Raw genomic sequence first — 23257 nt, forward strand, 5'->3', positions numbered from 1 at the left:
CCCAGGCCACACCAGTCTGTGGTGAGCAACAGCTCCCACACTTCCTCCTGGGCCAGGCTCCTCTCAGGGTATGAGCACAGAGTGGCCCCAAAAGAGGGACAAAAAGAGCCCTGCTGGCTGCTCTGGGACCCCCGAAGCACCCAGCAGATTTCCAGGGGGGTTGGCAAGCACTGGCCATTCTCAGGGAAACTCTGGGTGCTTTCTGCTGGCTCCTGTGGCTCTTTTATGGCACGGCTGTAGCTCAGGCAGCTCCTCATGCTGAGGGCTCCTGTGAGCTCTGTAATTCCCTGGGTGCACTGGAGAAAGGCCCAGGTGGCAACAGAAGGGAGCACAGAAGGAATCAGAAGATTCCCAGGAATCTTGCTGACAGCTGGGAATGGGGAGCCCAGGCCCTGCTCTGCCCCTTCTCAGCCACCTTGGGACTCACCAGCCCCATTCCCAACCTTGCATCCCTGCCAGGAATCTTTTGGGATCTGCTTTCACAATGGGTTCGAGGGCTGGGGTCTACTCCAACACTCACGAATAAGAGAAGGAATTTCAGATTTTTTGCCTGAGGATTCCCTACCCTGCTTCACAACGGAAACTCCTTGTCCCTCCAAGTTCCTGTCAGGACAGCCTGGGACAGTGAAGGTGTCCCTGCCCATGGAACAAGAGAAGCTTTAAGATCCTGTCCAGCCCAAACCATTCTGGGATTCTGACTCTTTAAAGACAGAGTGCTTGGAGCAGAGCCCCCTCAGCATTCCTCGCTCTCTCCCCAGAGGCTGCTCCTCCTGGAGCCCCAGACCCCTGCAGACCACCACCACCAAAGTGCTGGGCTCTCAGCATTTATTTCCACAGCAAACCAGTGCTCAGGGTTGCAGGAGGTGACATGCAGGGCAGGCATTGCTGGAGAGGAGGGCTGTGATTCCACGTGGAGATACCTGTAGTGCATAAGAGACTAAAGAGCATCCACCTACCTCTACAGGGCCCTAGTTGTCGGCTCGGAGGAAGAATTACTGTGTTGCAAGTGGACAGTGACAGGAGACACGAGCTGCAGCTACTCTACACACATTGCTTCAGAAACCACAAAGATATGCACAAACACTGTGTCACTCTGCACCCCACAGCCCCTGAACCCAGAGGAAAACCTCTTCTGCAGGGGTTCTGTCTGGGCCTTTAAGTCAAGGTTAAAAGTTATGTGCCTCGAGCTGCTAAAGCTCTTCCCTTGTAGGCAGCCAAGTCTGCGCCCCCCTAGAATCCGTTTTCTTTTGGCAAGAAGGAAGAAGGCCTCAAGCTGCAGGAATTAACATCTTGCTTCCATAATGGTTTGGCTGACTCCAGGGATGGCCAGGTTCCAGTCATCATTCCACTGTATTGCATAAATACCTACTGGAAAAAAAAAAATTGGAGATGGCAGCGAGCGGCAGCTCCGCGTCCATCAAAGTCACTCAAGGTCCTGCCAAACATCCCCAGGAGGCTCCAGCTCCTCCTGGGAACACTCATGGCTGTGCCACCGATCCCACCTTGGACATACACGATGGACACACTGAAGAACAAGGTCAGGACATGGGCTGGTGTGTTCACAGGCATGGAAAAGGGCCAGGAGCTGCTCCTCTGCTTTCAGAGTCTCTGCTGTCAGGGCGGTGGCCATCTGGCCCCTGGGTCAGTACTGCTCGCCACCCCACGAGCTTCACTGCTGCTGGTTTTGTGGCTGGAGCTCTTTCCCAGGCCCATAAGGATATTGCCAGGCCCAGAAGGATATTCAGGATTGGAACAATAGCTCTAGGAACAATCAGACTACAGAGGTGAAGCAATACCTGACCCAAAAATTCAGACCGGAGAAGACAACAGCGAAACGTGAGAGACTTTAAAAACTATTGCCTGCACAGGATACACACTCAAACCAAACCAGACAGACACAGCCAAACAAAAATACTGCCAGGACAAGCAACTTCCTTCTCTGGAAGAGAGGATTCCTCCATATTCCACAGCATGATCTCACTGTGTTGACCTTCTAAGGCCACCACAGAAGAAACAATGTGCAGATCCTTCCCAAGGACAACGCTCCTGGCACAGCTGTCCCTGCAAGATCCTCCTGCTGGGCCTCAAGTACCAACGTGTCCCTGTGCCTTTGGGCCAGGATGGGCAGGCAGACAACGGGAAGATGCTGTAGCACCAATTTCCAAGTTCAGTGCAGTTTTCAATGCATTAAGCCAAAGGATTGTCACCAAACTTGCTTCCCACGCAAGTTCTGCAAAGAGGGTAAAGCTACACTCCAGCTGCTTCTGTCCCCAGGCTGCCTTTGGCACTCACTCCTTGCCTGAGCTGTAAATCTTCTGCACCGTGGCTCGGGTGAGCTCCAAATCCTCCGGGTATCGAATTTCCAGCTCGGTGTTTGCCAGGTAGTGAACGCCGGTGAACTCGGAGAAATAGCGGCCGATGTCAGGGTGAGGGATCTCCCGAGGCTCAGAGTTGTACTCCAGGTTCTCTGTCAGGGAAGGGAAGCAGCAGTTACCACCACAGAACAGCCTGCTGCAAGGCAGTGAACCCTGAGCCTCTCTCAGGCCTTGTTTCTGTTTCTAGAAACACCAAATCTGGTGCCTGAAAGGAAAAAAATACCCTACTGCAGCAAAATGGGCAGAGCAAGTCAGTGTGACTGCTCACAGAGCCTCAGCTCCTGATGACCCCACTGACCAGGGACATGGCAACTGGTTTATGCCTGGGATTGCCTGGCATTAAGCTGGAGGAGCAGGATGCTGCTCCCACTCTGCTGGTCACAGGACTCAGTTGTAAGCGTGGGGAGAAGCTGCTGCAGTGAGCTCTGCTCCTCTGATCTCTCACAGCCCTTGGAGGATCTGTTTTAGGAGAGCTTCCCCTCAAATGCTCCAAGGTGAGCCCACCTGCACAAGGCTGTCCTGGCAGAAGAGCCAAGAGCTTCCTCCCTCAGCCCGTGTTTCCACCATGCCAAAGCCCAGCATGTGCCTCCAGCAAAACAAACTTCCCTAAATCCAAACTTCCCCAAGTCCAGTGAAAGTCCCTAAGAAGGACACGCTGATTCTTTCCCACAGCAGCTCCTTTCCTCTAGATAACCTGATTAGGCACAAGTTAAACAACACTAAACCCCAAAGATGACCCCTGAACCCCAAAGGTGACCCTGGCCAAGGGCTGCTCTGTTCTGCAGTGTCAGTGCAGAGCAGGGACTAGGAGTAAATCCCACAGGCTGGAGCCCTGCAGCACTCCTCAAATGATGTCATTTTTTTTTCCAGCACTGTGCCAAGTAAAACAGGTAGTATTAGCTAGGGAAAAAAAAGCTGCATCAGGATCAAAGGCTGACTTTAGGCAGGGCAGGAACAGGCTGGGGTGCAGAGAATGTCATTCAGGAATAATCTGTCTCTGAAATCCAGTTCATTAGTGGGAACAGAGAATTCCTATTAATCCATGCAGGCTCTTTGAAGCTGCTGCACGCCAGGGTGTGCAGCCAGCAGCACCAGAGCTTTCCATGCCTCAGCAGCCTGGTGCAGTCCTAGAGGCTTGCAAAGGACCTTTTCGGATACTGCACCACTGCGGAAAACAATTTGCACTGCTGAGTGCTCTGCAGCAGCATGGCTGAGCTGGGAGCTGTGCTCAGGAGCTGCAGGGATGGGGAGCTGCAGGGATGGGGAGCTGCAGGGATGGGGAGCTGCAGGGATGGGGAGCTGCAGGGATGGGGAGCTGCAGGGATGGGGAGCTGCAGGGATGGGGAGCTGCAGGGATGGGGCTGCAGGGATGGGGAGCTGCAGGGATATGGAGCTGCAGGGATATGGAGCTGCAGGGATGGGGAGCTGCAGGGATGGGGAGCTGCAGGGATGGGGGAGCTGTGCTCAGGAGCTGCAGGGATGGGGAGCTGCAGGAATGGAGCTGCGGGGATGGGGAACTGCAGGGATATGGAGCTGCAGGGATATGGAGCTGCAGGGATGGGGAGCTGCAGGGATGGGGAGCTGCAGGGATGGGGAGCTGCAGGGATGAGGAGCTGCAGGGATGGGGAGCTGCAGGGATGGGGAGCTGCAGGGATGGAGCTGCAGCGATGGAGCTGCAGGGATGGGAAGCTGCAGGGATGGGGAGCTGCAGCGATGGGAAGCTGCAGCGATGGGGAGCTGCAGCGATGGGGAGCTGCAGCGATGGGGAGCTGCAGCAATTGGGAGCTGCAGCAATGGGGAGCTGCAGCAATGGGGAGCTGCAGGGATGGGGCTGCAGCTGGCAGGGGAACAGGCTGACACAGGCGAATTCAGCACAAGGTGGGAGCCTCCCAAAGGTGCTGACGAGCAGTTTTGAGCCACAGATCTCTCTCCTGTGCTGTCACAAAGCAAACAAAACACAGACAAGAGTGGACAGGTACCAAACTCCCTGAATGACACAGGAGTTCTGGAATTAGCTGCACTCAACCCACAGATTCACAGGAAGGCCTCAAACTGAGGTACATTTATCTATAATAAGCTTGGGGTTATTTCTGAGCTGGTTAAATTAAACTCCACATGAGGATTTGTTTAGGATTCTTTCAGTAAAATCTTTCCCTCCCTCCCCAGTCAGGTCAGGAGGATATGAAATAATCCTTCCCAAATGATCTGAGGATGTTTTAGAGGGGATACCAATAGCAGCAAGAACAAACCCTTCACTTTTCCCCAGCAGTATCAGAACTCTTGGAGGCCACAGAGATGCAGTGATAACAGTGTCAGCCTACCCTGCAAGAACTGTGGGACCAGACAGGGTTCTGTTTGTTTAAACATCGTTAGACACAAGATAAGTGATGACTCAGCCCCAGGAGCACTGGGGACAATTACCTGATTAGGTAATTACCAAGATGCATATTTTAATATCAACCCATGACACATGAGAATTTCTGGTTTTAAGACTCTCTGAGGCCAAGCCCTGCCTGTTCTGAGCCATCAGGATTTGCCACTTCATCTTTTTGGGCTTCTGAATATAAAAAAAAACAATCTCAGGACAGTGGGAAACACCTGTACTTTTAATCTACAGAGGGAGGAGTGTCCCTGCCTGTAAAACCACCTCTTGTCACACTCAGGGGACCAGAACGCGAGGGAGCACCCAGGGAAAGGGCATTTTGTTCAGCATTTTCCCTCCAGCAGCTTCCACATCTTCCCTTAGCCAAACACACTCTGGCTGTACAGCTGCCCTGCCTGGGTGGGACCTCCCTGTCACAGGGGGAACACAAACATGAGGCAAGTGAACATTTTTACAATGTACAGAGTCACAGATGTGCTTTTCTTTTGTAGTTTTCTTCAGAACCTCAGTTCAACAGCTCTTACCACACACTCTGACCATGAGACAAGAGTTTCCTCTTATGGTCTGTTGCATAAAGCACATGTGACATAGAGATTTCTACACCTCCCTGCACTTGTGAAGAGACATTCATTTTTGTTCTGGTTAAAGGTGGCACTAACAGCCAGGTTATCTGTGTCCCCTGGGATCCTGGCATGTGACAGTGGCCAGAACCATGTCCTGACCAGCAACCCCTCACTAAATCCCATTTCCAGGTCCTGTCCAAGGCACAGCTGTCGGGAGCTGCTGACTGACCTTCAGCCTTCAGCAGAAGCTGAATTATTTCTTTCAAAGCAGCAATCAAGGTTCACACCACGAGAGTGTCCAAAACACTTCTGGGACAAGAGGAGATCACACCAGAGTGGGCCTTCCTGTCCATCCCAGCAGAGCTGATTTCATGGAGAGCAAAAAGAGCAGGCCACAACTCAGGATCATTTCCTTCCTACCTCCACCTTTGTAACCCTTGTTAACCACACTTAATTAATCAATGAAGCACCCCTTTGTCCTGATGTGGGCAGAGTGCTCACCTTGGGCAGCATATCTGCAGGAGCCATCCTCCACCAGGACGTTGTAGAAGGGCTGGTGGGGGCCGTGGGGGAGGCTGTGCACGTTCATGTTCCGGATCCACTCGTGGCCCATCATGCAGGCAGGATCCCAGCCATAAATCACACAGTTGTAGCCATACCTGATTCAAGAAATAGCACACAAAGGCTGTGGAAACTCCAGAGCCAGCTCTTTTTCCTCAAGATTAACAGAGCACAAACAGGATAGGAACCTCCTGAGAGCTGGTACAAGGAGGAGAGGAGCAAGAGGGGAAAAAACCAATTGAGAAAGATTTTGTGTTTGTATTTTGAAGTGGAGGGAAGTGACTATGAATGACTGGATAAACAGACAGGAATAAACAGCTGAAGACAAAGCAAAACCAAATTTGAGGAAGAAAAGAGAATGACAAAGAGCCTGAAAGTCAGCAGCCAGAAGGAGGAAGAAATAAAGAAGGATCAACCACCCTGCTGGGCTGTGCAACTACTCCTGTGCTCATCACACAGACATGGCAAGCCCAACACTGAGAACAAAGCCATCAGTATTTACAGAATATTTATGGGCTTAATTGTGAGGTGCTGTAGCTGTCACTGCTGATACCCCTCAAATATGCTCTGCATGTTTTGGGGAGTCAGAGGAGTGGCCAAAACAACACAGTGTTGGCCTGGCTCTCTGGCAGAGCAGTGCAGGCAGGAACAGGGAATAAGAGCACAGGGAAACATCCACAAACTGTCCTGGGAATATCAGAATCGATTTTGAAGCTGACTCTGTTGCACAGTCCCTCATTAAGTGATTGCTGCTGTTTCCTGGAGAGCTCTGTACCTGTGTGATAGAGGATGACTCAGACAAGTCAGGCTCTCTGCAGTGCAAACATTTGCTCTCTCCAGGCACTCCCAGAGCTGCCCCCACTTTCCTGCACGGGACAGACACACGTGCCTGGCATTTCCCACTCCTCCTTGGCACTAAACCACGGCTCACTGCTGTCAGCTCAAACCCTTCTGCTCTGCTGCTACAGAGCTGACCATGGGGAAGGCTCCAAGCTCACCTCTTGTGTTTCATGATGAGCCCAATGGAGAAGCAAACCTCCTTGTGCTTCTCATCCGAGCGGTGCTTGACCTCGGGGCCCAGCTCCTCCTTGCGCCGCTCAATGTGCTCCAGGGTGTGCTGCACCAGGTACCCCACAGCCCCGTGCTGGGATGGGTCCAGGGCCTGGATGTGCTGCAGGATGTCCAGGACCTTCCAAACCACAGCAAAAACAGGTTCAGGACATGTCCCTGCAGCAGCACAACTGTCTCAGGTTGAAAGCTGTGCCTGGGGGTGTGTGTTCTCTCCCCATCTGTCAGAGCTGGGACAGTTCTCTGCTGTTCATGGGGCAGTTTTTTCTTTATCTCTCCCACAGCCAATCCTACCTCCAGGAGATCTCTGCTGTTCATGGCCAGTGAGTGTCCCTGCATGGCTGAGAAAATTCCATCATCCCATGGGGAGAGGCTCTGCCCAGGGGGAGGAGCCAAGGATTCCTACCTGGATATAACCTGACTTTGGCACACCACAGCAGCCTTTGCCCACTGCATTCCCAGAGGAGCAGCTTTCTTCCCCACTGCATTCCCAGAGGAAGCCCAGGCCCATCTCCAGCAGCCCTGGAGCTTCAGAGGAAAACTCCAGCCTTGTCCAGGATCCCTGCTCCAGCAGAAGCACAGCTGGCACTGCAGGAGGGCTGAGCCACCATGGGATGGGACTGCTGCCACCACACTGACCCACAGGCTGCCAGGGCCTGCTCTGACTCTGGCAGTGGTTTTTTGTTTTTTTTTTTGTTTTTTTTTTTTTTTGTTTTTTTTTTTTTTGTACTATTGCATTTGTATTTTTAATTTTCCTAGTAAAGAACTGTTATTCTTGCTCCCATACCTTTGCCTGAGAGCCTTTTAATTTCAAAATTATAATAATTCAGAGGGAGGGGGTTTGCATTTTCCATTTCAAGGGAGGCTCCTGCCTTCCTTAGCAGACACCTGTCCAAGACATAAACACATACAGATACATTGCTGGAGTCAGCTGCATGTTAGTGCCCTGAGATCTGCCACAACATCTTCCACACTGTTCTCTGCCATAGCTTCAGCCTGCACACAGCCTGTTCTTATGCCTTTTGTCTTTGTAAAGCTCCCAGCTTCCAAGGGAAGGGACTGGAGAGCTCAGCAGCTCCTTAAAACTCAGCCCCACGAGTTCATCATGTCCTGTTTAGTGCCCACAGGCCATCCCTCCAGGTTCCTGGTCATGAGATTACAGTTCCCAGTGTCCCAAAAATGCTGTTGGGAAGTGATTCCAGGTGACTTCTGCTGCTCCTGAGAACTAATATTTTAACTTAAAAGAGCTTCTCAGCATGTCTGTGAGGAGCAAAAATAGGGCAGCAGAGGAGGAAATGGAAATAACCTCAGTGAGGCTTTCCCAAGGAACAAGACAGAAAAGCTGCTTGTCTCAGGATGAGTAAAGAACACAGCAGTAATGTCTGCAAATCCACAATTCCAGATTCCCAACACCCTCTGGCACAACATCAGAGCACCTGCTGCCGAGTTTGTTAGAGGCAGGAAAAGCAAATTTTAATTTTTTGGTAAAAGCAAGGAAAAAAACCCCAACCTGTTATGTAAACATGTTGGGAAAAGACAGCTATCTGTCTCAACATCAAATAGCTCAAGTCCCAAAATCTGCCACACTTTGGCACCTGGCAAAAGCATTGTCTCCCTGATCATAGGTCATTAAGTTCAGAGCAGCAGCAGAAGAGGAATGGAAATCTCAGGCTGTTCAGCACGAACAGCAGCCAAAAATCGAGGAAAATCAATTTAACTAAAGGACAGGTGAGTAATTAATGAGAAGAAACACAGCTCAGGCTTCTTGGCCACTTTAATTCTATTAAGAATTAAGAAGGATGTGAAAATCCTGAAAAATCCTTAAGGAAGGAAGTAACCACAGCTGCCAGAGAATCTTGGGAGTTTTATTTACTGTTATTTACAAATATTTAGGGCAACATTAGGTGTAGCTCTGCAAGACTATTTAGATTTCCTACCCATCCATAAATCTGGCAGCTCCTGTCAAAGCTGGTACATTGTGTCCTGTCAGACACAGCATTCTCTCTGGTTAGCTGCAATCCTGCCTGACAGCCTGGAACGACTGGATGCAATCCTGAAAAATCCAAATTTGCTCATTTCCATTGCATCTGGTGCAGAGAACCCAGTAAAACTCAGCCCTGGGGTTGGGTTCTGTGTTTTGGGGGGGCTGCAAATCCAAGTCTGGTGCTCTCCAAACACATCCTTGAGTGCCAGGAGGGGGCAGGAAGATCTTTTAGTGTTCCGTATTTATGTCCAGTTGCTATTTCAGTTCAGTGAGTCCCTCCCATACACAACTTTTTGGTGCTGTTTTTTCTGTGCTGACCCTAAAATTTGCTGCCATAAGAAAGGAAGGCCAAGCTAAGCAGTTTGTTCTTCAAAGGGAAGGAGGCAGCTTCTCCAGCAGTCCCGTTCCAGTTATCTGGTGGGAAGAACTTTTCTCAGCTTCTATCCAGCCAATATTCCTGTCCCCTTCCCAAACCTCACAACTGTTAACTGGCACAAGCTCCATTGAACCAGCACAGGGCATTTTGAGTAGGAAAAACCTCTGTGCTGCAGTGACACACTAAAGAAATCAGACTTTTCTCAGTTACAGGCTCTTCCCTGTGCCTCCTCCTGATTCAGTGAAAGCCTTGGGTGATCCAGACAACCTGTAAATCCCAGCACCTTCTTTCCCACACTCCCAACATAACAGGACTGGAGTTGTTACCCTGAAGGAAAAGGAATTCCAAGGACAGTAATATCAAGCTGCTTTTTCACAAGAGCCACAGACTGTGTAGCCAAGGTTGGGAACACAGCTTTGGTTTTATTTATAAAAGATAACTTCCTAAAGTTTTCTGATAAGGTAATTGCTCCTTTTCCAGGAGCCCAGCAGTTTTGCCACAATTTAGGCACAGAGCAAACAGGATGCTCTTATTATTCACAGTCCACGGTGTTGGTTGCAAGACAAGCTGTAAATAATAAATTATGACTCAAAGCTGCTCCCAATTCTCCCCTAGGACAGGCAGCCAAGAATCATCCACTCTCCTCGCTTCAAATTGATTCCCTGCAATGTGAGAACTCCTCCAACTGCATTTATTATAGAAACAACTCGTGTCAGACTGTAATGCAGGCTGACATAGCCCAAAAATCAATAACCCAGTGTTAATAGTGCTCAGCCTTCCCCAAAGCATTCCCCTGAGTGCCCAGGTACCTTTTCTGGCCAGATTCCCAGGTGGAAGTATAACCTGGCCTGGAGCATGAGGTGCTGCACATTGTCTGGATACATGGCCAGGTACAGGTCCAAGGAGTCTCTCAGGAGCTGGTAGGACTGGTCAGTGCTCTCTCTGCCAGCAGAAAGGAAACTCACCTGTGAGGCTCTGCAACCCTGTCCCCAGAGCTCCCAGGGACAGGGGGAGTCCCCAGAATGATGCTGCAGGTACAGCATGCTCACAACAGTGACTCCAGCACGGACTGTCACTCACCACATCAGCCTGCTACAAGGAAAAGCACTCCACACCTGATCACTGAACTCTGCCCTCCCACCCACAGCTCTTCTCCTTGGTCAGATGATCCCACACAGAGAATTCACTCTCCAAGACACTTCCTTTCATTCCCCTGACACATACCACAGTCCTTCCACTCCTGTGAGTCTGTCTACGGCTGCTTGGGAAAGGGATTATCAGGAGGATTTGGAAACAAAACTTGATATTCTACAACCAACAGGATCTCTGAAAACACTCATTTGAACATGGGGGTTGTGCCTACCACATGACAGGAAAAGGCTCTGCTCTCAAGGTGGACTGTCCCTACCAGCTTTTCACAGAGAAAGTAAAATATCTTGTCTATTTTCTTGAGAGGAACTAGTTTCACTAAATATTTTTGTTTCCACTCAGATGCAGGCAATTAAATTCCTTGTGACACAGGGAATTTTCAGGATCTCATGAGGTGAGTGACACCTTTTAGAAGCAGCAGTATTGGACATGCAGATAATGTACCCCTGGTCCTTTTTCCCAGGGTATGGATCCTCAACTCACCTCTTGCCAAGGTTCAGGAGGTTCCCCACCATGCGCTGCAGGACCTCCTTGGAGGTCACCACCCCATAGAACTCCTCTGTCACGTGGTGCCCGATCAGGTACTCGCACTCCTTCACTGTCAGCTGCTTCCCCTTCCCAAAGGCATCAATGTAGGTGTAGTCAAAAATATCTGTGCTTCTGAAGAAGCAAAAAAGAGCCCAAACTGTCATCAGGGTCTCGTGGTAAAGCAGGGTTTGCTGTTTCTGTTCTTCCCTCAGCACTTCCGACCCGTGTCCTTCATTTCTCAGCTCTCTCCTAAACAGAGTCTACCGGGTACCTTCTCTCTTTTCCATAATTCTCACATCACCTCATGGGTATTATTATTTCAGGAATTCTGTTATTATTCAGCAGCAGCAGCAGCTGAGTTCTAGGAAAAATTTCCTAAAAATCTGATTTTTCCCTCTATCTAAGTTATAATTCCAGAAGGAAAATAATTAAACATTCTCCTCTAGGTCTAGAGCAGGAAATCTGTTACCGTTCAACAACAGCAGCTGAGTTCTAGGAAAACTTTCCTAAAGGTCTGATCTTTCCCTCTGTACAGGCAGATGGAACACAATTAAACACTCTCACATAGGTCTGGAGCTGTAAATATGTTCTGGCTTTTGTCACTGTGGGCACAATTTCAGAGTTCAGCAGGTCACTCACCCTTCTTTCCCTTGGCACCATCGCAGTAGGAAATGGCTGGGAAAGTTGACAGGCTCCAGTTTGACTCCCAGCTGCCTGGCAATTGTTAAATAAAGCACAGACAAACTGATGGGAATTCCTGTCCTGCGGATCAAAACCTGGGGGAGAAAAATGTGACAAAAACACAGGCGGGATTTAAGAAAAACACGAATTTCAAGGGTTGATTTCACAACTCAAAATACAACTTGACAGAAAATGCACTGAAGGATAACATATTTATTTAAGAGCTGCTCTTCACAGAGAATTATTTGTCTGGCTACATTCAGACAAATAAAGTGTCTCAAGCCTTGCAACCTCCCAGCTTTTGCCTGACACACACGTACCTGGTGAATGTAGGAATTCAGTGAATTGTAGTAATCCAGCTCATTTCCTTTGTATTTCAGCTGCTCATACAGGACACAGTTCATGGCATCAAGCACCTGCCTCTGAAGTTCCACTTCTGGAATGAGAACCTCTCCTGAAAACACATACAGTGAAATAAAGACAGAGAAAACAAGAGCATTCAACCTTTATGCAATCGAATCTTTGCATGGGCAGGCTCAGACTCTCCTTGAAAGCCAGAAATTACTCAGAGTTTATAAAACCAAGGAGCAAGATGCTGCCTGACCTTTGGAAATTATAAACATGCACCTTTCTACTGATGATTTTCTGAGATTGGCAGGAAAGAGGTTGTACCCCAGTCCCACAGCTCAGCTATAGACAACAGGACTAATAAGATTCCAGAGAAAATGGGAAAAAATAGAATTCCCCTCCCAATTCTTTTAGAGTCAGATAGACTGAACCCTGGGCTATGGAACAGCTGTTTCTTGAATGATGGCTTCAGTAAATGTCACAATTTTGTTTGCCAGGGGATAAAAACAAAAGCTGTTTAAGCTGCCACAACTCCACAGCTGTTTCAGCTGTGCAGAGGTGCAGGAAGGCTCTGCAGGAAGGCACATTTCTGTACAGTACCTGCCTTGGAAGCCAAGCTGGGGTGCCTGGGGTTCTTGGTCCGCAGCACTTTGCGCACTTTGTCTGTGATATCGTCCACCTGAGCCTGGACACTCTTGAGGCAGATGTCTGACAGGGGGTTACAGTATTGATCAATCAAAACAGCACCTGGAAAAAACAAACTACATAAGAAACAGGACTTCAGTTTTTTCTTTGCTTGGTTTTGCCTGCTCTACATTCCAGGCATGCAGCGAGCGGTTGCAGCAGAACAGCAGAGCTCTGTGTCTGAAACCTGCAGTCATTGCTGGGTTTGTCACACAAAATGCAGAAAATGAGCTGACATGAGAAATTTCCAGCTGAACTCAGTATTGCCCTCTCCACCATGCTGAAAGGTATTTGCACCTTGAGCAGGAATGCTGCTGGGTCAGGCTTGACCAGCTCTGTGCTCACACTGCAGCCCCTGGCACCTCCCCAATGTACAGAGATTTTTATTCAGAGCCTGAAACAATCCCAGCTTCACTCAAACTGCCTCAGTTCTGATTTCTCCCTGTCACATCCTCCATATCATCCTTGTTCATCATTTCCTTATCTGCTACATTCATCTTTCTCTTCCACACCTGCTCTCCATCTTCCTAACACAACACAGAACAGAACAAGCTTTCACGTTCCTCCTGCCCAAGCCTCTGCAGGAAAATATTTCATTTTCACAGAACCTTTTCCTTGGCACCACTGCTCTTTCCAAAGCCTCCTCTTGTTCAAGCTTTGGAATCAGCTGTAAGGATTTTGCATGGACCTCACCTCTTCCAGCCTCCTACATGGCTTTGTCAGCATGTCCATGACTGTAAATCAAGGAATTCAGCAGGGCCCTGTGTCTCCTTTTTGTCCTCCCAAAGTGCTCCCTGTTCTGACCAGGTGGAAATTCCCAAAACACTTCCTGCTGGCACATTCATGGCAGACAAATCACACATATTTGTGACCCACATGACTAAGTCTCATAATTAATTTGTTGGGTTTTTTTTTTTCTGCAAAACGAGACTTTTTGCTTTCCCTTCTTGCCCTAACAGCCCCTTCTTCAAAGGCTATCGCATTAACAAGAACCAGCTTTGGTGTTACAGCCTCTTTTGTCCTCTTTCATGGACATTTTGGAGTGTGTACCACGAGGAAAGGACTCTTCTACAGCCCCTAGCAGCTTCTGAGCCATTCAGAAGACAGAAGGAGAATAATCCACCAGACTGAGGACACAAAGAGCAGAAAAAGCAGAAGAAAGAGCTTTTTCTCTCTTAGCAGGTGTAAGTGCCCTCTCACTGTGTGACTTGGACTTGGATTTGTTTCCCACCTCAGTTTAACACTCAGTTCTTGAGACATTCCCAGTGCTCAGGCTACAATTCCCTGTGCTTGCTCCCTGTCCCTGTCTGAGGAGTTCCTGGGAAAGGGGAAAGCAGGGAGCTGACTGGGAATCAGGGACCACTGCAGCTATGTCAGTAATGAGGATGTCGAGCTACAGCTCATTTTCTCAGCATCTTGTTCAAGATTCCAGTGTTTTAGCATTTTCTGCCTCAGCCCAGGTGTCCAGGGGTGATTCTTCAAGCACACAGCACTGACAGCACTTGATGCCGTCCTGACATTTTGATGCAATGCTGCTGCGGGATGGGAAGGATTCCAGACACATCCAAAATCCAACCTGAACTCTGAGTCACTAGCCAAGGGCTGGCTGGAATCTAAGCAAGGCAGGCTCCTTGCAAGTCAAAGCATGATGGAGATCTGTCATTAGGTGTTCTGGCTGGGCTCTCTGCCAAGGACTCACCCTCCAGAAAGGACTGCCGCTCCGTGGGCCGCTGCAGATACTCCTTCAGGTTCTTTAATATGTTCTGCTGCCGTAGGAAATAGAGAATTTTCTTTGCATAGTACTTCCAGGTGAGACCTTTCCTGCACAGTTAAACACAAGAGGAAGCAGTTCCCTAAATAGGTATTTGAAGGGTGAGCAGTTGGTTTAAGTTTTAATACAAGTTTACAGTTTGGGTTATTGTTTTTCTCAACAAGCACTGTCACTGAAAGTCAACCCAAAAGGGGGAATGTTGAGAGGAATTTATCATAAAAAGCCACCCAACTTGCAAAACATTGCTCCTGTCATCTCCAATTTTCACTCCATCACTGATACATAATTTTGAGAAGATACATTATCATGGGAAACAACACAGATCCTAATTAAAGGAGCTCAGGAATATCTGATTAAAATCCTATACTTTATTCATAAAACATTACCCTCTGACTGCATCTCTCCAGAGCCACTCCTACAGCATCCTCTCAGCATTAAAAATAGATTGATGAGGGACATGAATGTCAGTCCAATAGTATTCAGAAGAAAAAATTCCCCAGAGGAAAACCAACCCTGTAGCTCTGAAAAGGCAGGAGGAGATCAACAGTTGCTCTGTACATGACACAATTCCAAAACTTTTTACAGCAAAGCCCCATCACTTTCTAAAGCCTCTCCATCCTCCTGGACAGCAGGGCAATCAAAACTCATAATATTTTATCTTCCTCCAATAAACTGGGACCCTCAATAGGGACAACTGCTTTATTGGGATATCTTCCAGGGAGATAATTTAGCCTAATGCTCCTGAATGGCACTGACTACAGCTTAATCAGGGTGTAATTAGCACCAATTCTGCTTTATGGGGAGGCATTTGGCCAGTGCAAAGCCTCAAAAGCTTTTTAACCAGTTGTCAAATGAGAGATGCTCGGGCCCAGCTCAAATAGAGAAGGCAATAAAATGGATGGGAAAAGGCAAAAATGAGATGATTGCCATTCCAGTTGGGTTTTTTCAAGCCCTATTAACAGTCCCTCTAATCAAGGCTATTAGGCCCCATTAAGGACATTTATCACAGCTTTGTATCACACCAAACCCAGCCTGGGTAGGTGGTACCAGCAGAAAAACCTTCAAATAAACCAAATAAAACCTTCAAATAAACGTACTCATCTTCCCCAGTGTTAATCAAGGTGATGGGATTACCCAGGCAGATAAAACCCAAGAGTTTTATTTACCACCTGTCTGAATAATTTATAGAACTGCAAATTTTGCAGTGGCTGAATTCAACTCAGTTGCTTCTCTGGGGAAAAAAATTGAACCAACCTACTCCAGCTCAGAAAAGGAAAGAAAAAGCTGGAATTTCAAGTTACAGGGATTCATAGTGGCATTCCTGAAGGATTCCTGCTTCCCTCTGGTGCCCTGGCCTAATCCTGCAAATCAGTTCATCAAGCTGATCCAGGCTTAAATCAAAAAGGAACAAGAGGATGGGAACTGCTTAGGCAGAGATGAGGGTGCATGGGATATGTCCCAAGAGATGCCACGAGCTGGCAAAGAAATAAACAACAAAAAGCAACAGAAAACCCGAGGATCTTCTTCTTGTGGGACAAGGTTTCCATGGTTTCCTCTGGAAATACTCAATCTGTTGTGAAATCACGCCTTAGCAAGCCTGGGGGTGTTGTTTAATGAGTGACCAAGGGCAGAAGCTGAGGTCAGGCATTAACCAGGGTATTGAACTGGTGAAAGAGGGAAATCCCTGCCATTTCTCAGCCCTCTCTTACCTTCCTTCCATGTTGAGGATACACATCAGCTCATCCTCAAAGAAATGGCTGGGGCACCCCAGAGTCTCAATGTCACTGAATCCATCACAGGGGACCTGCCAAAGCAGACAAGGAGTTATGCACAGCACAACGGATTCCCATAACTTCAGGAAAAGTCTCAAAAACCAAATTAGTCAAATTTTTTTCAATTTATTAAAGATCTTTAAAATGTCCTGCTCCCCAAATACTGACAGTCTGTACTCATGGATTTATTATTCCATTGAGAACCCCACAAACATCCTATAGCAATATCAGCAATTCTACAGCATTTAGGGCTGAGATGCTGAGTTCAGGACCAGCAGAATCACATTTATGCAGGGTGGGCACAAGCTGCAAGTGGTTTTAAGGTGAAATCAACTTCTGCTTGTGTTGATGAACCCCTCCATACACCTCCCTGTGCAGGAGATTCATCCTGGGTGAAAGAATGAAGAGGCAGGAGCCTTTATTTTTTGCAACAACCACTTCTGCATCTATATTCAGAACAGCTATTTTCTTCCAGAATTCAGAATTACTTTCTAAACTTTGGCTGAACTGTAAAAAAAAAATTTGCTTTCAAGCTTTTCACTACAGGATATGGGCTCATGTACAGGTTGAAAGCCTCCTCCTCTCAGTTCTGAGCAGGGAATCAAGCTGCAGTTTCTGGCCCCACAGGAGATGGTTCTCATCATGAGGCCTTTGGGTATTGCTTAATGGTCTCTCCATGGTCTTTGCATATGTGATCAAAACAGGAGGAATCCAGGAGCTGCTTCTCCCAGTTAATGCTCTGACAATTCTCCATGGACAAATGTCTGGCTGCTGCAGAACAGAGCAGCCAGGAGACACCAAACCCCCACCTGGCCCCACTGCCTTCCTTCTGCACAGGAGCCATAAAAGGGAGGCTGTTTAGTGGCTCTTGTGTGGGATTTTGAATTCAGCCAAAGTTACAGGCAGTATTTATATTCATTTCACAGAATTCCAGGCTGACCCAGCTGTACAGCTTGCCAAAATCCACAGCTACCAAGCAAATAGCCAAGTAACTCCTGTCTCATGTGCACATCGGTGTGAGACACCACATTTTCACCTTTTCCCCACTGAACACAGAAGCATTTCAAGGTCACGGCTGGCTGGAGAACTTCAAAAACACACTTTGCAACTGAGTGGCCCTGTTGTGCTTTGCTCCTGAACTCAAAGGGCTTGTGACAGCTCTCAGAACTCGTCCTTGCACAAGGTCTGCAGTGAGAAACAGCAGCTGTGCTTTGTGTCAACAAACCCTGTGGCCTTCAGAATTCCCAGAGCCAGTACTGAACTCCCAGCAAAAAGCAAAGAGCTTTTAGGGTTGAATGCAATCCCAGGGTGTGCTGCACTCCACACACCTCTGGATTTGGAACTCTCTCCCCTTCTGGCTGTGTTTCAGCATTTTCACACAAAGTCAGGAAATACAAAATCTCTGAGTGCACAGTGGAAGAGATGTGGAGAGAGGGGCAAGACAAACTAATAAAAAGAATTGATCACAATCAAGGAAGGTGAATCTCTGAATTATTATGGAATCATGGAATATCCCAAGCTACCACAAGGATCATCCAGTCCAACTCCTGGCCCTGCACAGACATCCCAAAATCCCACCACATCCCTGGCAGCGCTGTCCAAAGGCTCCTGGAGCTCTGGCAGCCTCTGGCTGTACCCATTCCCTGGGGAGCCTGGGCAGTGCCCAGCACCCTCTGGGGGAAGAAGAACCTTTCCCTAATAAACATAATAATAAAGACTAAATAAACACATTTTTAAAAGGCAAAACCCCTCTAAGAAATAAACAACTTTTGAATGGTTTAAGGATTTTTAAAGAATACACCCTGGTGATGTGAATGCTCAGGCAGTGTTGAGGAAACAGCCTCAAGCTGCTCCAGGGGAGGTTTAGGTTGGATATTAGGAAAAAATGATCAATTGAAAAGGTTGTCAAGCATTGGGACAAGCTGCTTAGGGGAGTGGTGTAATCACTGTCATTCAAAGAAGTTCAGTCTTCTGGACCCTTTGAAGAAAAATCTCCTGGCAGCAGCTGCTGTTGGATTAGTGCAAGGACCAGTGCTGAGCTCAGCCTAAACCCTTCTGGCAGCAGACCAAGGACAGAACATGGGCTCTTGTGGCTGCATCATTTGCAAGCCACAACATTTCTGAAAGAATAATAATGATGGTCTTTATGTAGTTGAGATTTGATCCCAGGATGCTGTGAGAAATCTCAGCCTCACTGAGCTCCGGTTACTGTCCAGCAGATAAAGCTGTGAAACTCAGACAAGCAGCCCTACAGCCACTTGGACTGTGCTGCTCTGAGTCTCCTTGCACAGTGGCAAGATTTGTTTTCCTGAGGGAATTTAGGAATGTCAGCTCTGGCTTTTCGGAGGTCCTTCGAAGGGCTCAGAAATGTGAAGATGTGGTGCTTAGGGAAACGGGTCAGGACTTGATCTTGGAGGTCTTTTCCAACCTTAATTATTCAATTAATGATTTTATTAATGATTCTATTAGACAAGTGGCCGGGCTGCTGCACACACACACAAAGAGAGGAGGACTTACATGTTCTGAGAAGAACCTTTTGGAGAAGGAAGCCACAATCCTCTGTGCCTCCAGCCCCGCGTTGTGCCGTGCCTTGTACTCCTCCAGCCAGCTGACACTGTCACTGTGGCTGTAGTACTTCAGCAGGGATGGCCACCTGCACACACACACAAACCAACAGCATCATTAATATTTCACCTCCCTGAGAACCTCCAGAATGACCTGAGGAGCTGAGACAGTGCCCAGACACTGCCCAGCTTTAAATTGTATTAAATTACCTCAGACATCAAAGCACAACTCCCTGACTGCAGCTGTGCATTAATGATTATTTAAAAGCAAGCTCTCCTGAAACCTTCAGAGGCTCCCACTCCACGATTTCAATACCTAAACATCCTAAATGCTTCAGTTTTATAATTAAAAGAGTTTACCACAAAGAAGGAAGCCAAGCTGGCACTGAACAGAAGGGGAATTCTCTGTCCTGTGTTCTTCCTACCACCTCGGGGAGCTCATTAAAAACACAGCTCCCTCCACTGCCCTTGCTGGTGGCAACATCTACGGGAGGAAAACACAATCTGAAGTCAAATTGTGACAGCTAAATGTTTCTGCAGTTTGACAAGAGACAAGACATAATTGTCTGAAGAAAAAAATAAACCACCTCACAGCTTTCTTGTAAAAAACCCCTCCTTTAGTGAGACTCAAACTCCACACATTTCACAGCTTACCCAGAATTTCAAGGTTCAGCTGAAAATCCAACTTCAGGGCATGCTTTGGGGGCTGTTAGCAGCACCTTTTTGAATAAAGTGGGTGTGTGGTGCCACAACACAGCTTTGTGCCATAAAAGATGTGCCAGCACTGCAATTCCTGCTGCTGTGAAGACACCAGGATCACTTGTGTGAGAAACATGAACAAGAATCAGCACGGATAGAAATATTTTGGAAATGAAGCTGAGAGAAAGGGGTTTCTTTTCATTTGCTGGGGGGTTTAGTCCACATTTTGAAATGCTGTTCATTATTACTAGTTTATAAAAACCATTTTCCTTTGTCTGAGGTTCTTTTCAGGTTATATTTATATATTTAATTTACCAAATATTGAAATCACTCCTCCTGTATAATAATTATTACCAGTGTCCAAACCACACCTGGAAGATATTTCATTGCTGGTTAATAATAAAACTCCCCTGCACTTGTCTCCACAAAATAAAGGCAAATAACCTCACATTACATAACAACCTCTCTCCTGATGAATCCCTGGCCTTTCAGCTACTGCTGAAATGCAGCCACCTCACAATAAACATCACAGTCCTTCATTTTGGGATGAGAAAGGAGAATTTCATGGGCTGGAAGGACGGTGGGAATTTTTAAAGATGAAAGTGCCATTGCTCACAATGGAATCCAGCCAGGATGGCAAGGCCAGGGTGAAGCCTCCTGCCAAAAATTCCATTATCAAGGAGAGAGAAGGAGAGCAACGTGTGCCAGTCAATCACCCATCACATCCCATTCCAGCTGCTGGATCCCAACCAGGCTGAAACCTGCAGGAACTGCAGCCACTGAACTGGTGAAAGTCAGTCCCAGAGCCATGGCTTGCTGGAGTGGGGAAGCTGTAACTCCTCAGCAGCTTTTTTACCCCTATGAAAAGGGAACAATCCCCGCATTTGGGCTGAGCTGAATTTCAGGAGCCAACTGGCAGCTAGAGAAAGCAATTCTGCTGCTTTTCCTGTGCCAACACAGACAAAGGCAGGTAAGAGATGAGCATGGGCAGCCTCGAGGATGAGGGGAGCTGCCTCCAGGACTGCTGAGAGCAGCACAGCATCACCAGTATCACACCCACCCTTCACCCCCAGGCAAAATATGCACAGTGCCACCGAGCACAGCACCCTGGGGAAAACAGAAGAGCAGCAAAACCCCACCCCAAGGGTCTGGGTATCTGTGAGAACAGCTCTCCCCAAATCCTCACACATAAACACCTCTCTGCTGCCCAGCATCAGTCCTGAGATGGGTCTTGCCTGTTGTTTTGGAGGGGTCAGGGAGGCCAATCTACAACCCCAGTGCATGGTTCCACTGCCAGAGCCCGGGCTGGCCCTGGGAACGCAGGAGATCCACGGGCCCTGGTGTGGAAAGGGCCACAAAACTGATCTTTGGCCCTAGGAGAGCCAGAGATCAGGGCCACAAATGTGATCTCTGGCCCTGGGAGAGCCAGAGATCAGGGCCACAGAACTGATCTCTGGCCCTGGGAGAGCAGGAGATCAGGGCCACAGATGTGATCTCTGGCCCTGGGAGAGCCAGAGATCAGGGCCACAAATGTGATCTCTGGCCCTGGGAGAGCCAGAGCTCAGGGCCACACATCTGATCTCTGGCCAAAGGGGAGCCAGAGCTCAGGGCCACACATCTGATGTCTGGCCAAGGGGGAGCCCCTGCGAGCAGCAGGCTCAGCCTGCTCCCTCCCCGTGGGACCCCCGCCCGGAGAAGCCGTGGCCGCCCCATCCCTGCCAGTGTTCCAGGCCAGGCTGGATAAACCTGGAGCAACCTGGCACAGCGCACGGTGCCCCTGCCCGTGGCACGGGGTGAAACGCCGCCTCTAAAGCTGCCTTCCCAGGCACCCCGCTCGGTGCCCGCACCGTGCCACCGGAGCGCCGCGGGCTCCCCCAGCCCGGGCGGCGCTCACCGCGGAGCCGGGAAGGGATCGGGCGGTGACGGCGGCACTTCCACCGCCCCAGGCACGCGCGGCCCGACCATCCCCGGTGCCGCGGAGCGCCGGCGGTGCCCATTCCCTCCCGTCCGAGCCCCGGCGGGCCGGGCCGTGCGGCGCTGCCCACCTGAGGCGGAAGCGCTCCCGCCACACCTTGCCGCGGGGCTGGCACGCCTCGCGCAGCCGGCGGCAGGTGCAGGACACGCGGCCGATGTCGGCGGCGCCCAGCACGTCGCAGCAGAGGATGAGCTCCAGCAGCTCGCCCGGCAGGTCCGTCAGGCCCGTCCCGCCGCCGCTGCCGGGCCCCGGCGGGCCCGCGGCCTCCGCCGCCATCTTGGCTGTTTACCTGCGCTCCGGGGCCGCCGGCGCTTCCGGGGAGGGGCGGCCCGGGGAGCGTCCGCCAAGTGCGGCCGCGGCGCCGAGCGCAGAGCGGCCAAGGGAGCGTCTGACAAGTGACGGGAGCGGCGGCGGAACCGGGAGGGCGCGGGGCTCTGCCGGTACCGGGAGCGGCGGCCAGAGAGGCACCGCACCGGGGCTCTGCCGGTACCGGGAGCGGCGGCCAGAGAGGCACCGCACCGGGGCTCTGCCGGTACCGGGAGCGGCGGCCAGAGAGGCACCGCAGCGGGGCTCTGCCGGTACCGGGAGCGGCGGCCAGAGGGGCACCGCACCGGGGCTCTGCCGGTACCGGGAGCGGCGGCCAGAGAGGCACCGCACCGGGCCATCGGTACCGGGAGCGGCGGCCAGAGAGGGATCAATGTGATCAATATTGGAAACGGAGTGCCAAAAAGGGACCACCACATCGAGGTGATCAGTATTGGAAATGGGGGCCAAAAAGGGCCGATATATCGATGTGGATCAATATTGGAAATGGGGACCAAAAAGAAATCAATGTGATCAATTTTGGAAAGGGGGTGCCAAAAAGGGACTGGATCAATGTGATCAGTATTGGAAATGGGGGCCAGAGAGGGATCAATGTGATCAATATTGGAAAGAGGGTGCCAAAAAGGGACTGGATCAATGTGATCAGTATTGGAAATGGGGGCCAAAAAGGGACCGGATCAATGTGATCAGTATTGGAAATGGGGGGCCAAAAAGGGATCTCGTCAATATGATCAATACTGGAAAGGGGGTGCCAAAAAGGGACTGGATCAATGTGATCAGTATTGGAAACGGAGTGCCAAAAAGGAACCACATCAATGTGATCAGTATTGGAAATGGGGGCCAAAAAGGGACTGCATCAGCGTGATCAATATTAGAAATGGGGTGCCAAAAAGGGACTGGATCAATGTGATCAGTATTGGAAATGGGGGCCAAAAAGGGACCGGATCAATGTGATCAGTATTGGAAATGGGGGGCCAAAAAGGGATCTCGTCAATATGATCAATACTGGAAAGGGGGTGCCAAAAAGGGACTGGATCAATGTGATCAGTATTGGAAACGGAGTGCCAAAAAGGAACCACATCAATGTGATTAGTATTGGAAAGGGGGTGCCAAAAAGGGACTGCATCAGCGTGATCAATATTAGAAATGGGGTGCCAAAAAGGGACTGGATCAATGTGATCAGTATTGGAAATGGGGGCCAAAAAGGGACCGGATCAATGTGATCAGTATTGGAAATGGGGGGCCAAAAAGGGATCTCGTCAATATGATCAATACTGGAAAGGGGGTGCCAAAAAGGGACTGGATCAATGTGATCAGTATTGGAAACGGAGTGCCAAAAAGGAACCACATCAATGTGATCAGTATTGGAAATGGGGGCCAAAAAGGAACCACATCAATGTGATCAATATTGGAAAGGGGGTGCCAAAAAGGGACCACATCAATGTGATCAGT

General features: G+C 49.3%; 1 protein-coding gene across 1 annotated transcript; it reads right to left on the bottom strand.

The window, feature by feature from the left end:
• Positions 1-808: 808 nt before the first annotated feature.
• On the bottom strand, positions 809-21782 carry FBXO21 (F-box protein 21). The gene is made up of 12 exons (XM_068209145.1): positions 21552-21782; positions 18761-18896; positions 16181-16275; positions 14400-14521; positions 12617-12763; positions 11989-12122; positions 11627-11763; positions 10943-11119; positions 10120-10252; positions 6881-7071; positions 5823-5980; positions 809-2467 (listed from the first exon to the last, which is right to left on the bottom strand). The coding sequence occupies exons 1-12, from the start codon at positions 21755-21757 to the stop codon at positions 2289-2291; spliced, it is 1815 nt and encodes a 604-aa protein (XP_068065246.1). The 5' UTR covers positions 21758-21782; the 3' UTR covers positions 809-2288.
• Between the last annotated feature and the right edge of the window lie 1475 nt (positions 21783-23257).

The sequence above is a fragment of the Anomalospiza imberbis genome, chromosome 18, assembly GCF_031753505.1.
Source record: "Anomalospiza imberbis isolate Cuckoo-Finch-1a 21T00152 chromosome 18, ASM3175350v1, whole genome shotgun sequence".
In the NCBI taxonomy this organism is placed as follows: Eukaryota; Metazoa; Chordata; class Aves; order Passeriformes; family Viduidae; genus Anomalospiza; species Anomalospiza imberbis.

What these genes read in the sequence shown, in the direction of transcription:
- FBXO21 (XM_068209145.1), bottom strand. Translation starts at nt 21,757, where the DNA reads ATGGCGGCGGAGGCCGCGGGCCCGCCGGGGCCCGGCAGCGGCGGCGGG. An exon ending in ATCCTCAACATGGAAGGAAG is followed by an intron (nt 14,522 to 16,180) that starts GTAAGAGAGGGC and finishes TTAACTGTGCAG; the next exon opens with GAAAGGTCTCACCTGGAAGT. An exon ending in CTCATCATGAAACACAAGAG is followed by an intron (nt 5,981 to 6,880) that starts GTGAGCTTGGAG and finishes TTCTTGAATCAG; the next exon opens with GTATGGCTACAACTGTGTGA.